The 18490-nt window shown below is 43.2% G+C and overlaps 1 protein-coding gene across 1 annotated transcript in view; it reads right to left on the minus strand.

Moving 5' to 3' along the window:
- Positions 1–18490, minus strand: part of LOC130198093 (electrogenic aspartate/glutamate antiporter SLC25A13, mitochondrial) — a 44507-nt gene that overhangs the window by 11911 nt on the left and 14106 nt on the right. The window contains 9 exon segments of the mRNA XM_056421169.1: positions 2489–2569; positions 4155–4207; positions 6066–6264; positions 9909–9993; positions 11042–11120; positions 15062–15123; positions 15125–15192; positions 17171–17265; positions 17268–17313. Of these exon segments, the coding sequence (XP_056277144.1) occupies positions 2489–2569; positions 4155–4207; positions 6066–6264; positions 9909–9993; positions 11042–11120; positions 15062–15123; positions 15125–15192; positions 17171–17265; positions 17268–17313 (768 nt within the window).

Genomic DNA, 18490 nt, shown 5'->3' on the forward strand with positions numbered 1-18490 from the left:
GTCGGCGGCTCTCTGATGATTCCCAGGTAATTACAAGGCAAGGTGATCCTTAGAAACCTGGAACGTCAGCACCTTATGCACGCATCACTGCTCCTGGCTATGTGTGTGTGTGTGTGTGTGTGTGTGTGTGCTCCAGAGAGCAGACCAAGAGCTTATAAGTGTGAGGACCCTCCCCAACATAAATACACATGCCAAACACTCGCTACATTAGCTGCCCTCCATAAATAACAATTCATTTATACTTAACTTCACACCCTTCATGCTCCATGTGCAGGGTTGGCTGTGTGTGTGTGTGTGTTAGATTTTCTGATAATGTTTGAATATTCACAACAGGCCTGAATAAGAAACTCATTACAAAGACTTACAAAACCAACCATGCAAACTGTGCTACATTCACAACGAACAGGAACAAAGTATTCCTGTATTTTGACTCTAATTCTTACTCCACTTCCCCTCTCAGCAATGACCCAGTAAGTATTTTGTGTAACTCAAGTCCTAAAATGCAGACCAGTAACTGCCAGATACGCATCCAGCCAGCCCAGTCAACGGAGCATGCCATCTTACCAAATAATCATTAGAAACTGGCAAGCCGCGCTGGAGCTTAATGCTGCTGAGCCACGGGTTTAGGGAAGTGTAGGAAGGTGGAGCTAGTGGAGGAGGTGAGGAGAGGAAAAAAGCATGTTTAAGAGGAAGAAAAGACGAGAGGTGCAGAGAAAGGGATGAGTCGGCACGTAAGAGGAGATACAAATGCTTCACGGTACGTTTACGAAACGGGAAGCGAACAAATGCCATCACTACTCCCATGTCTTGTCTCTCTGTCTCTTTTTCTATCTTTTGCTTCATCGGCTGTGGACCTGAGGCTGACACTGTGGTCTGAACCAACACTTTCACAGCTCCCAAATGACATAAACAGATTTCATGTGCTGCGGCTGGAGCCTTACTAAAACAGGGTTCAGGAGGGTTCGATGTCTCTGTGTGTGTGTGATTGTGTGTGTGTGTGCGTGTGTGTGTAAGATAAAGTGGCAGGCCGAGTGCATTGCCAGCACTAACACCGGGGCCTCAGCCAGGATGAAAGGAGCTGTCACGACGGCTCACAGAGGAAAAGAGGAAAAGTCCATCCATCCACACTCCTCTCCTCTACATTTATCCTCTCCTCTGCCTATGCATCTGTTACGGCTCTGCTTCTGAATACATATGGGTTGTATTAAAAACAAAAAGCCACCACTACTTTTCACACCCAGTCCGGTGCTGAAAATCGTTTCTTCAGTATATTTGCTTTCCTGTGGTTACGAATACTTTTTCCCCCTCTTTATCTCTGTCGCAAAAGAAAAAAATCACTCACAAAACCCCCACACAAAATGTACAGCAAATGTACCGTGCGAAAACATTTCTGAAACATATTCTTGGAACAAATAAAGTCAATTGAATGTGCCTGAGTGGAGCTAAACCCATAATGACTTGTGTATCCTGAAATACTTTGCTTTAGTGATTAGCATCAAACGAGGGCTGAGTGAAAGACCTTCTTTCATTTGCTAAAGCTGCCGGCCTTGCTGGACTCAGTGTGTGTGTGTGTGTGTGTGTGTGTGTGTGAGTTGGGGGTAGACTGTGACAGCTCAGTGATCAAAACCTATGATGGGAGGGTAGCAGGTAAAGGACTGGCAGGGGTCTCAGGTAGCAGCCGCTGTCAATCTTCATCTCCCTGGAGGAGAGTGTGTGTGTGTGTGTGTGTGTGTGCACGCGCGTGCATGTTCGTGCACCCGTATGCTCTTCTGTTTGTCATACATGAACACACTCCTGCGAGCGCGTACGGTTCATCCGCTCTTCCGCGTGTGATCTTTACGCGTTCCATCGACAAACAGCGGCTCTCGGCCTCCGCACAGGTCCACGTCTGTCCGCTCAGCTGTCAGAGGGGCGGCGCTCAGGAAACCGGTAAACATAGTTCAGAAGATGTATGCTGCCGTAGTATTGGACACGCTGTCTGTGCACTGTGCAGCATCGTTCCAGCACAGTGCACTTTGAAGAGCCAGGATGATGAAGAGGGGGAGACACAACGTGTGGGCCGTTATGCGCTCTTCTTCGTATTGTGTGTCTTGTGTGACTTTGTATTAAATGCTCTCCTCCTCTCCATTCCAGTTTGTAGCGGCGATGCACCGTAACGTATAAAGTATGAATTGGCCTTTAATGATTCAGAGTTCACATTTAGAACCAAACACCAGACTTAAATACGAGTCTTTGAAAGGTTTACTCTCAAATATGAGAGTTGCTGTTTAACGAATACTGAGAGTAACGAGATGCGTTGGACAAAGGGAATCGTAAACATTTAGGCATGTTGATATTTTATTTTTTTCATTCCCCTTCTATATTTTAAAAGTTGATGAGATGAAGAAAAAAAAGAGTAAAAAAGGAATCGGTCATGAATGATGTCCAGGTATGTCTGACCTAGTTCTACACTTAATAAGTTCTCGTGACAAAATCTAAGAAGACTTACACATCCACCGGCCAGGATCTCAGCTCCGAGCGGCACCGTTCCATCTTTCTGTCGGGTCTTTCCTCTCACAAAGTCGTTCACCTGAAAACACAAAGGTTACAATATCAGGCAGTGGATTTTTTAAGCGTATATGGTCGAACATGATATACATATAAAGTCAATACACCGTGAACAATGTTTTACGAAGGACCGTAACATGTAGAAAGTGAACTGAATAAATCAGGCTATGTGCATCTTACTTTACATTTTCACATATACGTGTGTGTTATATGTGTCGTATCTAATTATATAGAATCCATGAAGAAGATTAACCTTCCTCCTGTGTTAGCTTTCTGTTACCATCTCTTATGTTAGCGGGTCGGTGCCGACCCGTGTCTTAAATCAGCTGTAAAATACACCAACAACAATGATCTATCATCCAATTTGTTTCTCATCTCTTGGTTACCTTGTTAGGCTTCCTTATCCATGAAAATATTGGTTTTAATATTTTTGGTGTGGGCTTCTGGGCCTTTTCTTTGTCAGTATATCATATTTCAATTTAAAAAATGGTAAAATGAACCTCAAGAGAATCATTTAAATAAATAAAGGGTTGTTGTGTTACCTGACTATTACTGAGGGGTATTAGAACACATCTCTGAAATAAATTTGTTATATTTATTTTTTTATTTTAATATTATTAACGATAGTAACATTTATGGTGTTAGGGTCAATTTCGACCCATATATATTTACTTCAAGAAAAAGGCTAAAAAGTATTTTTTTCAGCAATAGAACTTCAATACAAACACAAAATAAAAACCAGAACAAGTCATAACACAAAATATAGATTTGCAAGGACAAACAAACAACCAATAAAGCAAATCAAACCAATAGAAATCAATTACTAGTTCCAAAACAAACAAAAAAACTAAATCAGAGTAAAAGTCTCTGTGTGCAAGAACTTGCATGTGTATGTGTGTGTTTAGATGCATGTGTGGCAAAAAGTGACACTTTTATTGTGTTCTTTGCAGAGATATTTCTTGCAGTTGAAGCACAATACGTGTGTCTTGCTTGGGCAGACCTCACACCTCTTTCTTTTAGAATCAGGTGGCCTGAGTCATAGCTGGTAAGGAAATTGTCACAAGTGATATTGTGACCCTGCAGTCCAGTAGTCATATCGAGGACCACACGTTTTCCTTGGTTTTTCTCAGGGATGCCACTCGCAGCTTTGCCTGTGTAAATCTGTAGATTCTGTAGATAACAATGCAAAATGAGAATCCCCTAAAGCTCCCATGATTGGGGGAGGAGCTGGCTGCCACTGTGTTGGCTGACAGTGCACTTATGATTTCAGTTTTGGCTCTAATTATTGCTTTATAATCTTATTTTTATAACCGGGTCGAAACCGACCCTAACAACACAAAGGTCATAATTTCAACCAGAGCATTTTATAATTTAGTGAAACAAAATGTTTTTGTTTTATTTTGTTGAAATAGAGGTTCCTGACAAAGTCAAAAAGCCTTGATGAAAATAAACAAATGTATGTGGTTCCTTTTTGCATTTAAATCCTAAAATGGGTCGGTGCCGACCCTAACACAAGAGGAAGGTTAAAGCAACGCAGGAACACCGTGGATATCCGTCTCTGTGAATGTGCATCCGTGTCTCTGTGTGCTTTCTTTGCAGCGACTTACTGTGAGCTTTATGGCTTTCTCGGGCGCCACACCCAGTAGCTGTGGTACGAGACCTATCATTAGAAAATGACGAGATGATTAGAAAAAAAGAGTGCTGTGGTACCCCTACTCACTCACACACAAACTCATACATACATACACATATACCACTTCCACACACTCCACATGTGTGGCTTCCCAATGCATGCGGCAAGATCCTCCAGACGCTAATGAAATCTATTGATGTGGAGTGTGGGGACATCAGAGTATAGCAACGAGAGAGAGAGAGAGGGAGAGAGAGAGAGAGGAAGAAGGGGTAAAGAGAGGATGAAGAGAGAGAAACTGCCTCCCAGAATAGAAAAAAGGGCAGAGTATAAAAGAAACCAACCAAAAGTTTATGCAGACCTCAATTACAACCCAGGGCAGGATCAAAATAAACAAAATAATCACAACAGAGCACAATGAAACTTGGCCCCCTACCCAGCCCCAAGGCCAGTGGCACGCACGCACACACACACACACACACACATGCGCACGCACATGCACGCACACACCCTCCAAGTTACGAACACAGTTAATGATCTACAGTAGTGTGTGTGTAGCGAGGCCACACACACACAATCATACACATAATTTGGAAGTTGGCGGAAGGACCTGATGGCTGGACCTCATAAACATGCAAACCAAAATATATTTTTTAATTCTTTTGACAGAAGATCCATGCAAACACATGACTGGACGTGGGGAAAATACACCGAATTTATTGTGGCTAAACCGTCGAGAGAGAGCTGACAAAATGCTCCCGTCTCGCTGCCGCACGCTGCATTAGTAACTGTGACTATGTATTTTTTTCCGAGGTTTTCAGTGAAGGCACTTTCAACTTATATTACATAACTACAGTTTGTCTGTCAGGATACCTGTCTGGCCATCTATCTGGAGCCAGACCTGTCTGTCTCTGTGTCTCTGAAGCCATTCCACTGTTGATGGCCTTTGTGTTTCCCTCAGAAATTCAAGCATTCAAAGTTTCCTCTCGGGAGCCGGTGCTGTCAATCAGAATCATGGGATTTTAAAAGGGCCCTGCCACTGTTCCAGAGGGACCGTTTTTCAATCCATCTTCAATCCGACCCCGACAATACCGACACAGACACCCTAACCCCAGCTTCTGAAGACAGGGCAGGTAGTCATTAGGGATGTCATGCCCCGGTATGTGCGTACCTGAAGGCCCGAGCAGTCGCCTGCATGTCCGTGTGTGCATGCCTGCATACTTGTGCACCTGCTCATTGTCTGCTTCCGTATGAGTGTGTAAGTCCAGACATGCGACATCACCACATCGTGACACAGGCCTAAAGGTATGTGGCCTTGCGTGTGACGTTCATTGTCCTCCTCTTAAAGTCCCCAGCCAGCCGGAATCACTTCAAAGGAGACAGGTCAGCAGAGAGGTGACCTCACACAGTCCTCCTGTCCACCCTACACTTTTCTTCTCCTCTTCCTTCTCTTCACTTTAATTGTCCCTACTACTCACTGCTTCTTCTTTCTTCTCTCACATCTCAGCCCTATTTTTTTTTTTTTTTTTAAACCCCCTTTTCTGGGGATTTGACTGCCCGTGAGTTGTTTTTCTTGAAAGCTGTCTGTAAATACAACGTGGATCTTTATTAAACCGTTGGTACGTTGCTTTATACATAGCATGATCTTAGAAATGCTGTTATTGAGACTGTTTTCCACATGCTTAAAAAAGAATAGCCGGAATACAGTGATTGTATTATAGCACGTTTAAGCTGCGCTGCAGTAGCTGCTGCATTATTATTGCAGGATAAATGCGGCACACATTCCACAAAGATGGGATCAACTGCACAATTTGCATCAACTCCTAACAGAATGTAGATATTTGACATGACACATTCAAACTTTAAATCTGTCTCCGTGCGCACTGACCTCTGTAGAGGCCGAACACGCTCTCGTAGCGGACCACCTTCTTGAAGCAATCAAAGCTGTTCTTGTACATGAGCTCTCCCACCAGGGAGCCGCTGCTCCTCTGGTTCTGCATGCGTGTCTTCACCAGATCAATGGGGTACACTGCTGTGGCTCCCACAGCTACAGGGGAGAATACAATTATGTAGACACTGATTTCATGCTGGAAAGGTTTGTTTATTTCGATATCCATAATCATCTAAGTGATGTATTGTCATGACCATGCCACCATTGTCTTCCCCTTCACGTATCCAGCTCCTACATCCCACCCATCTGCCTACATATGTGTGTTTTGCATGTGAATAAACAATTTTTAAAATTATTTAAATTAAGAAAACATTGAAAAATGCTAACTGGTTGTGTCAATTATTCAAAGCTTCCTTTTCTTTTGAAACTATTAATAAGGACCTGTGTGAAGTGCAACTAAAGATGTGTGATTTGTCCCATTAAGAAAGTTTGATATTAAAAATGTAAATCTTATACAGTACGAACAAACCTCACAGAAGGACGTTTAAGATTTAGATTATGAATATGATGTTTTACTTAGCTTTGCTAAACACCAATGAAGATAGGTGAGTAAATCATGTCTTTGTCATTTGTGTGACCCTCTAAGAGGAAGAAAAGGCGGAGGAGGAAGGGGAAGTCTGTGGAGGTAATGTTAAGAAAGATGTGTTTTGAGTCCTAGTGTCTTCAGCCCGTCAGACGGACACAAACAAAAAGAACCGACCCAAGGCGACAGACTTAATTAGAGAGAGCCTGAGAGAGAAAAAGGGATGGCAGACCCATACCTCCTTATTAAGCTGTCTCCATTTGGACAGAAGGAGGAGGAGAAGGGAGGAATGAAGGAAGGGAGGAGGAGGAGGAGGAGTAGGAGGAGGAGGAGGAGAAAAACAGTGGGGAGTCTGAAGACAAACACAAGGCCGAGGCCCCACCCTCATCCTGCCTCTTCTGATCACCCACACAGGTACAAAAGAATCCACACAGGAGGGTTTTCCCAATGCCGCGCAGAAAGGCGAGAGACAGGACAGAACGAGGCAGAAGGACGGCAACGAGCGGGAAAGGGAGCGAGGGAGCGAGGGAGCACTTCTCTTTAAGCAGGGGAGCAACTCTTGTTAGCAAGGGAAAGGGCGAGAGAGGGGCCATCATTCTCTCCACCAATACACATACACTACCGTTCAAAAGTTTGGGGTCATCCAGACAATTTCGTGTCTTCCATGAAAACTCACTTTTATTTATCAAATGAATTGAAAATTGAATAGAAAATATAGTCAAGACATTGACAAGGTTAGAAATAATGATTAATATTTGAAGTATTCATTTTGTTCTTCAAGCTCAAAGGAAGGCCAGTTGTCTAGCTTATATCACCAGCATAACTGTTTTCAGCTGTGCTAACATAATTGCACGGGTTTTCTAATCAGATATTAGTCTTCTAAGGCGATTAGCAAACACAATGTACCATTAGAACACTGGAGTGATAGTTGATGGAAATGGGCCTCTATACACCTATGGAGATATTTCATTAGAAACCAGACACTTCCACCTAGAATAGTCATTTACCACATTAACAATGTATAGAGTGTATTTTTGATTAATGATATCTTTATTGAAAAAACAGTGCTTTTCTTTGAAAAATAAAGACATTTCTAAGTGACCCCAAACTTTTGAACGGTAGTGTACACTAGAATAATGTTTCTTAGAAAACGTTGCATGCCACATATCTTATTCCACCACCTTGCAAGCTTAATTACGAGCTATTAAATCAATCCTGTGTCACACCTGCTGTATAGAGTTTGACAGCAAGTCCCAAATTCATGATGGACCCTGGTACGTAGCATAATGGTCAATTAATACAACTATGCGGACCAGAAAGAGAGTGGAAAGCCACCTCAATAAAAGACGATATAAATGTTGTTATTGGTGAGGTAATCACAAATAAACATCATAATATACAAACATGTCTGACTATGCACTCAAGATGTTGAGTATTTGATTATGATAAACCTGTAGTATAATATTAATACTAAATTCAGGGCTGCAGTTAATGATAATTTTCCTAAACAATGGATGTGTTTTTTAGTTAATTTCCTTGACTATATAATGTCAAAGGGAAATGTCCACCATTATTTCCCACAGCTCAAGATGACGTCCTCACAATACTTCTCAATTTACTGTGATATAAAAACAAAAAAGCTGAAAACTAAAAAAAAGATATAATTAATTATCCAAATTGACGATTTATTTGTTTTGTTGATAGAATAATCAGCTAATCGACGAATCATTTCAGGATTACATACAATAACTGATGAAAGCAAAACAAAGCCCTGCACCAGTGATACATTTTGTATTGTTCGCTTGGAATTAAAAAGAAAATTCAGCGCACCTAACGAAGCTTGTCTCCACTGGTGTGTAACGATATCTCATTTAATGTAATGTAATGTGTAAGAGGAGCAAACAAATGGTGATCTTAATACAACCTTGTGATCATCACCATGATATGCAAATAGCAGAAGAGTGTTAGTGGCCAGATAGTAGTAACCCCCCCCCCCCCCCCCCCACACACACACACACCCCCCACCTGAGGTACCTGTTGCCTTGTCTGGTATGCCCAGCACTGGCCTCTCGACCCTGGGGAGAGTGGGGGGTGGGGTGTTGTAAGTAGGTGCATTTATGTGTGTGTGTGAGAGGGGGATGGGGGTCTCTAGAACAGGTCCACCTGTCAGAGTAAACTCCCACCCCTCTTCTACAATTCATCCCCAGAGGTTTTCTTAGTGTCCAAATGTCTCCTTCACACACAACCTTCTCCACCTCAGCCATCCTCTCCGGTCCAACTCGGCAACACTAACTGTTAAGATGTTTGAGGGAGAAAGAGGGGAAGACATTTCCGGGACATAAAGAGAGAAAAGGCCGACCGACATACATGTAGGGTAATAAGAGAGAGGGAGAAAAAGTAGATGAAAAAAAGGAAATAGAGAGAAGCAGCAAAAGATGAGGAGAGAGCTCCAGCTCGCTGGCGGCCAGCCCCCGAGGCCAAACCACAAGGGCCTAAAGTGGCTCATTGTGGTGGGACTGGCGTCTGTGTAGTGCTGGGCCCCTTTGCTTTCTCCCCTTTGGCCCCCGCCTGCTCCAATATGGCCTGGCCAAGCCTTTTCTGTAGTGCTGGAACCCACCAGGCAACTCTGACCAGCCGAGGATGGAAAACAGTGCTCCGCTCATTTGTTTGGCTGCCCGTACTACCTTCATCCTCTTCTTCATGACAAATTGCTCTTGTTAGCTCCTGCGAAGTCTCTTCACATCTATGTTTTGCAACGTGAACCATGATTTGAAGTTTACGAGGCCTCGAGGATGGCTCTTGTCTTTATTTTCTTGGATTAGTGAGTTGTTTCTGTATGTTTCTTTAAGACACATGTCAGGAAGAAGACTGACTCTGAAGAAAGTCTCTTTAGGTTTCAGTCTGTGATGGGAGGTTACTTGAACACAACTTGGTCTGAACCTTTGAAAATGAGAAGGAATGAGAACACTGGCAGGTTTTGAGGGCAAACTTTCTACTTTATTTCTGAAAGAACTTGTCTGTGTTTCCTGTATTTTGTTCTTCTTTTACCGACATGTAACGCTAAAACAATGTCTCGATGAATGAATTGTGCAATCCATGCCAACATAACAAATCAATGGGGGATTAATTACTTGTGAACAGGAGATATCATTGTCCTTAATTATGAATCGTAGTCTTATGACATCAAGAAGAAGAAAAAAGCGCCGTCAGTGTGGAAGAGGAAACCAAACACATCAACAAGTCTTCATATTCTGTACCTGTCTCTGGACCTGAGCCAAGTTGTAGGGAAGGGCGCCTTCCTCCAGCGGAGCGATCTGCTCAATGTCCACTAAACCAACACATCTGATGAGGAGAGAGAATGGAGAGAGTGAGAGGTATAATATTTCATCAATGCATCATCAAGTCCATGACCTTTATAAGCACGATCTCTCAGTCTGAAGTTACGTGATGTTTACGGATACTTCGCCATCGTTCCATGTGAATATTGTGGCATTATAACAATCGAGGCCTGTGCTTGGCATGATTGAATAAGACAACCGATTTATAGGACCTGACAACTCCCACTCCTTTATCCCGTCATCCAAGTATAACAAAGATGTTTAACCTTTGGATGTAAAACTACTGCCTTTCTGAGTCTTTCCATTGCATCTCTATGGCGGTCCCAGATTTCCCAGGCTGAGGGAATATTGAGGCTATTATCTCTCGCATCTCCAATCAAGGGGAGGGGAGAGGGCTATTAAAGTATCCCATTGCCCAGAAATAATAATCAGGTGGTGTTTCAGGCCGGGGTTAGGAATTATGAGAGCACTGGTTGGGCTGCGAGGCAGACGCAAAGGAAGTGGGGGAATGTGAAACTCATACAGTTGTTGTGTGCCACGGATCATAGGGGCTGGAATTGCCCTTTTTTAAAGAGAAATGGGAGTTTGGATTGAAAGAGGATTCTCTGTCACTGACGTAGTCATGGCCGATTCTTTTGATCCTTTGCAGAGAAGTTTGAGGAGGTAGAAAGTGGTTTAGACCCTGGGACTTAAGGTGCACTTTGGGGGGCAAGTCCCACCACAACTCCCTGACTAAATGACTTAAGTTTAAATTCAGTTGTGAGATGCTCTTCCTCTATTAGCTTTCACACAGCTACAATATTCTGAATGTATGCTGCTTGTTGTCAGTGACACATATAATGAATGCCTCTACCAGCTTGGCCATCATATCCACATTACTAATAATGATTTTTTGTATTTCTATATCCTACACCCACTTAACAAGAATACAAATTAACAGGAAGGTATCAAAATGTAGCTAATAAATCAAAGCTAGTGTGTGTGTGTGTGTGTGTGTGTGTGTGTGTGTGTGTGTGTGTGTGTGTGTGTGTGTGTGTGTGTTTCTTACCCACAGGTCAGCCAGCTGAAAGAGGATGTTGACCTCCATGGGTGTCACCTGACCAAACCTCTGAGCTGCCACAATGAACTATTCTACAATAAAGACAGATATCTATTTAAAGCATCACACTTTAAGATACAGACCAACATTTGCAAAAATGCAAAAATAAAAAAGTGTGGGGGAAAAATAATATTTTAATCAAATGTAAAAATATCTCATTTGCAAATCCATCTGCCTCATTGGGAGCAAACTCAGCAGATATTCCAACAGCCGAGAGGGCTTTCTCCTCAGCCACATTTTTGGACTGGATCTGGGGAATCCCCAGGTATTTCCAGGCCAGATGGGATTTACATTATTCCTCCAGTGTGTTCTGGGTCTGGGGACCATCACAGCGAGGCACCCAGGGAGCCTCATGAAACCAGCCTCTTTTCAATGCGAAGGAGACGCACATTCTGAGCTCCTTCTGAATATTTAAACCCACAGATACCGACTTCAAAGCTCATGACCGCCGATCTAGGAACAAAGATTGACAGGTAACTCAAGAGCCTCAGTTTCCGTGTCACCACGGGAGTACAAGGGTACAACATCCGCAAGACTGTGAACGGTAGACCCATCTGGCTGTCCATCTCAGGCTCCATTATCCATACCCTTACGAGCAAACTTATATCTACTTATATCAACTACTTAAGTCAAGGTAGCAATTCTTTCTTCACTCAAAGCAGGCAATTGGCCGTCTTCCGAATCCAAGCTGAGTGCAGTTAAGCGAGGACTGGATGGCTGTGAGCAACAGCCCTGGTACTCTATTTCTATCCAGTATCCTCCATGCAAGTGTGAAAAGCTGGTCCACTGTTTCCAACAAGAATACAGAATGTGCATTGCTTCTCATAATAAACAATAAACAGAGATTTTATAATTCCAGATAATTTTTTGGTTTTGATCAAGATATAGCTGTATCTTAAAAGTGTTTTTGGCATAGGAACTTAATTAATTCATGTTTACACAACAACAGTTGATTCATCAGGGCTTTGGTTTAAAACAATAGAGTAAATTTGCCTTGGAATAAACAAAAATGTTGCATTTATTACCTATCTGCAGTCAGTACATTAATTTTGTCATGATATTTTTAATGACTGGGTGATATATTAAATAAGTCAAAATATGTAGTACTGAGATGAATAAACCAATTAAAGCCACATATGTCCATTGTACTTTGAATCAAAGGTCAGGTCAATGGTCAATCAGAACACTGGATAATGCCCCAAAGTAAAATGTGAAAAGAGGAACGTAAACATTATATTGCTAAAGTTGTCCTGAACGTACAGGAGCTACTGCTATAAACTGTTTTAAATGTTTGTTTTTTTGACGGTGATTTTTCCCTGATGCTCTGCCACTCACACCAAGATGTGACCTGGTTGGAACGTACAAGCGAGAACTGTCAACGCATGTTGAATTCATCATAAGAAAACTGAATAGAACATGTGGCTGTGGAGAGTTATGGACTTCAAGAGTTCTTCTGAGGCAGCTTTAGTATGCCGTAACTTAAGACCTGACCTATTGTTGGTGGAATAAAGAACAGGTTGACTGTAGGCTGGCTTACAGTGGAGGAGTCAGCATTGTTTGACCTGCTTTATTCAAAGAGCAGCAGGCTGGGGCTGTGACAAAGTCGTCCTACACTGGAGCCATTCACCCCGCCAAGGCTCAGCTTACCCCTGAGGTATGTTCTCTTTCTCACACACACACACACACACACACACACACACACACACACACACACACACACACACACACACACGCACACACCTGACTGACCTCTATACCCATTTTATGATTACCTGCCTCTCTGTGAAGTGGTGTAGTCCATAGTACTAAATGATAAACAGATTCCCACATAACAGTTTTGTCTACACACAGTTTCTTGATAATATATATGTAAGCTATGAACCTGTGAAGCAGTCAGCAGAACAAAAATCATCTACTCCCCTCTATAAATCTAATATAAAAAAAATTTATTTCAGAAAAGCAAGTTTAAAAAAAAGAGTCTGATTAACTGATTCTCTCTAAACACAAAGGACAGTTGAGGCTGATAAGAAATGGAATTATTTATGCATTTGTACTTGGTCATAAACAAAAGTATCAACATTACATTTAGATCTGATAATGCACTTTATGAAAAGTCAGGGGAACACCCACGTTGTTAAAATTCATCCTGAGGAATAAATGTATGTTTCACTAGATTTCCATCCAGCAGTTGTTCAGACATATGAAAACACAAAATGTCAAACTGTTGGTGGCGCTAGACAGAAAGTTCAGCCATTACCAAAGTATAGGCTTCATCCTCGAGTGACAGCCAATGTCTGTCAACAATTTCCTGGCATCTGGGATGAAAACAATCTGATATAAAAAACAACAACCTGGGTTTGTGTCGTGGTCGAGAAACCCTGCTGGTTAAAAAAAAGAAATCTGAACGCTACAATCTTTATTTGAGAACAATCATTGGTGTGGCGTCAGAAGTGGACTGGCTCACATACCATCAGTTCTGGCACTATGCAGTAAAGATGGATTTAAAGTATTACGTCTGATTTTAACCTGTTCACAAAGATTCACGGTCATAATTTGCCATGGAGTGTGCACTTCTGGCTCAAAACAAATGGCGTTGTGTAAAAGTCTCCTGTGCACGTACACACACACAATAGCTCACGCACATGTGTGCTCTCGCTGTTGTGTGGGCGTTAAGCACTATAATGGCGTCCCCGAGGCAAACAGTGGCCTTGTTGCACATACGGAATCAATCAGGATTACTACGCATGTGTGCACGCTTGGCTGTGTTCATGCATCCGACTGCTTGTGTGTATGTGAGAAATGTTTGAAATCGGGCGGTACAAAATACACACACACTTGATACATGCGTATGTGTGTGTTGGCCAACCGGCGCTACATGGAGCCGAGCACTTGCAGTCCCGGAGGACGCCGTAATGACTCAGGGAGTGGAGGGTGGATGGGTGGTGGCTGTGGAGGTCTGGCTGGCTACGGGCCACCGCGGGTCGAGCCAAGCCCAGCCTCGGTGTACCCATGGTGGGAACAGCCTGGGAGCATGTGGGCTCTTGCTCTGGGTCAGCGATGGTCCACACCCCTGATAAGGGTCCAGATAGCATCACTCGGCTCCACTAGTGGCCCTGGGCCATGGGGAGAGAGGTCAGAATGGACGACCACAGCAGGAGAGAGGGAGTCAGAAAGAAAGAGACCGAGAAAGGTAGAGAGACAGAAAAAGCTAACTGGGCGTTTTGCCAAATACTGAGGAAAGGAATGAGAGATCAGCAAGGGGGAAGGAAGCGAGTGAGAGCGATAACGATTTAAAGAAACTAACCATGGGAGACAGAGCGAAATAGAGAAAATAAAATAGGGTCGGAAAATAGGATCAATACCAAATTACCATCACCTTGTAGCTTTACAACTTTGCTCTTCAGTAATTTAAATGATAGAGTAAAGAACAATCATATAACATCGTTGTAGCTGCCTAACGTGCACACACCGAGACAGCACCTCCTCCTGAAAAGTGAGTACATGACAAATAAAGCATTCCGCATTTCTTTGTCCTGTTTTTGAAGAGTTGAAAATCTCATTAGCAGACACAACCATCCCAAGACAAAAAACAGTAGTCCTCAGATAAGTGCCAGGATGTCAGACGAGACGGGCTCCGTCAGGGATTGTGGGTATGCAGTACGTGTGCTGGGTCAGATCCAGCGTGCCCATTTAAATGCCACCGGGAAGCAAGAAAACCAAACACAAACAAGTTTCCACCCTCAAAGCACACGCAGACGTAAATACATTATCTGGAAAAGGCATTTGATACTGCCTGAAGTGTAAGACTGTAACAGTTTGTGCAGAACAAACAGAACACGCTTACACTTGTTTTGTGAGTGTGTGTCCTGTATGCCGTCGGCCTGAGAGGACCTCATTAAATTTGAGTGCATGCACGGCATCTGATTTCTGTTAGTGCGTGAGTTTTTTGTGTCTTTTTTTCCTCACTGTGTACCTTTGGTGACTTCCACATCTCGCCGGTGGCCCACCAGAGTGCTGTAGATCTTTCTCATCATCATTGAGAAGCGAGTTGAAGCCGTTGAAGGAGGAGAAGCTGACCTGGTGAGAGGTTGTGCCACCCGCGGCCTGGACGAGGATGGAGGCCCATATTCGAACATGTAATGACACCTTACAATGAACTTCACAAACACAATCACACCACACTCAAAACAGAATGAACAAAAACATCACACGTGAAAAGGAAACCGGTGGTTAATCATCAACGTTCCTCTTCCCCACCCCGCCATGGGGGAAAGTAAACCTGTCCCAACCGCTACACTTTTTCCATCACACAACGAACACTCTTAAGGAGTTTAATTAAATTTTTTTTTTTTTTTATGAGGTGGAGGAAGTGATTAAAGAACAGAAAATAAAAAAGGTAACGGATTAAAAAATATACGCTGGGCTCTTGAGGACATTCCAGACTTCACACAAACTCTTTTATGTGAACCAGCTTCCCATCTTTATCAAATCAGGCTCTTGAGCGCTGAGAGGAGCAGCTCAGACTGCTGTCCGTGTGGAAATGCCGTGTTTCAGTGCATCTTATACATGTCGTTGGCTGTTTCTAGGCCAGAGTTTCACATGAACAGTGTGTCAGTGGTTCAGGCAATAGAAAAGGCCGAGCTTCCTTTCACTAGATGGCACTGTTTGCTTTACAGACACATCCAGCGAGGTCGCTTTCAGCTCGCTGTGTTTGCAGCAAGGGGAGAAGAGCTGGTTTGGGTGAAACTGCCCTAACAGAGAGACACTTTTGTATCTGTTCATATCTATGAGCCCAGAGGCATGGATCTTCCCACGATATCCAACACAGAGGCCTTCGCAGATAACGATATCTGGGTGAAAAGAGTGTGGCGCTGATCATTTGCCATCTTGGTGAGTGAATTAAAGGTTACCGTTTCACTGTTTGTGTTCTGCTATAATACCGCCTTTAATGTGTCTGCCGCGTTTATGGTGTTTTTGATGTCTGTGTGTGTGTGTGTGTGTGTGTGTGTGAGCGTGCGCGTGTGTGAGAGAGTTTACTAACAGCACACCAAGATGTCTGGTCGGTGAGGTAAACACAGCAGAGAAAATGACAGAGTCCACAAGGTGTTTATGAAATCGGGCAGGACATGGACACAGACGCAGGACTTGCACACGCTCCACAAAAACAGCTACACATTTAAAGAAAAGACAAGACACAACAAAAGACAAACATCTCAGAGTTGGAAACAAATAGAGTACACGCTGCTCATGCACAAACACACAGGCAAAGATGATGGACTGCGAAGCTCCAGTCTCCATCTCTCTCTGCCTCTATCTTCCCATTCGGCTCGGCTGCTTGGCTTTGACACTGCCAGAGAGGTTAGACTTAATGACATGTTGGGAGAGAGACAGAGACACGGGGGAGGGAGGGAGGGAAAGAGTGGCGGTTGAGAGAGAGAGAGAGAGGGGAAGAAAACAAATGAAGGGAGGTGGGGGGGGGGAGAGAGAGGACAGATGAGAGGTGACAGAAAAGGTAAAGAGGAAGAGGACAAAATAAGAGATGGACAGCTGGAGGGAGAGAGAAAGCCACGCTGTTTGGTCGTGGGGGTGTGAGAGAAATGAACACAGAGAAGAGACAAGAAAAGAGGAAGTGAGATGGAAGAAAACAGTCTTGCTTTTAACCCTTTTATGGAGAATAGAGTAATGTTAGGTTGCCCGCCTTCCTAGCTGGCATCGGCAACCGAATCAGTGGCAAACATTGCGTATAAAGTAATCATATGTACAAGCACTCGTTAACATTGTGTTTGTTTCTGACATTCCAACGTGTGTGTGTGCATCAAATTACGTTTGTAACAAAAATAAATCATGTTTTTTAGCACACCATCCCTAACACATCATGACAATAGATGTATCATGATTGAGAAAAATAACAGCTATGATGTGAAATGATCCCAGTCTTGCGATTACCAAATGTAATATTCCATGACTTCGAGGTGCTGCTGAATAAAGACAACATCATTTCAGCAGTGAGCGATCTCACTATTTTTGGCCGACTTTGGCTGAAACAAATGGAAGGGAACCGCAGAGCCAAACAAAAACCCACCGCCACGAGGCATTCCTCCACGAAGGATGTGAGCATGGGCGGCCGGATGGTGACCATGATGTCCCTGAAGTCCAGGCCCGAGATGGAGCCGCTGTGGCTCGGTCCCGCTGGATGAAAGCCCGCCGCGCATGTTCCAGCTGCATCTCCTGTGGAAGGGGGGCGGGTGGGGGTTAGGCATTAGATCATACAGTAAATGCCTATTATTGGACACATATGCGGGTCATACACCTTTTTAAGTTGTCTTCATAAATTAAAATCCACATAAACTCAGTCGTATAAACACATATGCATAAAAACACAGCGTTTGCTTTGATGGGCCCCCTGGCGCCATGTCCCCCTCTCAGTTACAGGGGAGTCCGCGTTTGGCCAGCTTTCACGCTCAGCTTCTCTCCCAACAGCGGCTTGCCTACTGTGAGGTGTGAGCTTTTCACACCCTCCCAAAATCCCCATTAAACACACACACACACACACACACACACACACACACACACACACACACACACACACACGTGTGCACACGCAGGCAAGACGGCTAATCATCTCACTGCTCACTTTGTCTCTTGCGCACACGTACACACACATACACGCACACACAGACACACACACACACACACACACACACACACACACACACATATACACGTACACACAGAGGTCCACAGGGACAACAGCCGGTGGTGGTGGGGACACGTCCCAAAGGCCTTTGCAATTAGCAGCCATTATCGGTATACCTGCAACCACAAGTCTACGGAGAGGCGGGAAACAAACCACCGCCAGCGTCACTTCCTCTATCTTACAACAATAAACTCGCTTAAAGCAAAAGACAGGGATATCAGAACAATAGTAACCCACAGTGATTGCAGTGTATCATGGTCTTTGGGTACAAAATGAATTACGGTCTTATTCTTCTACTCCTATTCATGAGGTTTCTGACATATTGAGACATATTACCAACAAACTGAATGACCAATTCAAGCTTATTTTCTTCAAAGTACACATTCATTTGTTAAACTGAAGCATCTATATAAGAGTTTTTAAGAGCTGTTCTGTATTTTTCAATTTTATAGAAATATGAAGAGCTGAAAGAAAATTTATTTTTACATCCCCTTTTTCAAGATGTTGTGCCTGTATTTTGGTTCTGCAATAGGACACTGACTAATAATCAATATGCATATACAGTATGAGTGTGTCCATTATAATGGGAATTTTCCACTAATTTCTCGTTATTTATAGACCAAGCGATTAATCAATAAATTGAAAAAATAATCAGTGGATTAACTGAAAATTAAAATAATCATTAGTAGCAGCTCTACATGCATT

The sequence above is a fragment of the Pseudoliparis swirei genome, chromosome 1 (genome assembly GCF_029220125.1).
Source record: "Pseudoliparis swirei isolate HS2019 ecotype Mariana Trench chromosome 1, NWPU_hadal_v1, whole genome shotgun sequence".
Taxonomy (NCBI): Eukaryota; Metazoa; Chordata; class Actinopteri; order Perciformes; family Liparidae; genus Pseudoliparis; species Pseudoliparis swirei.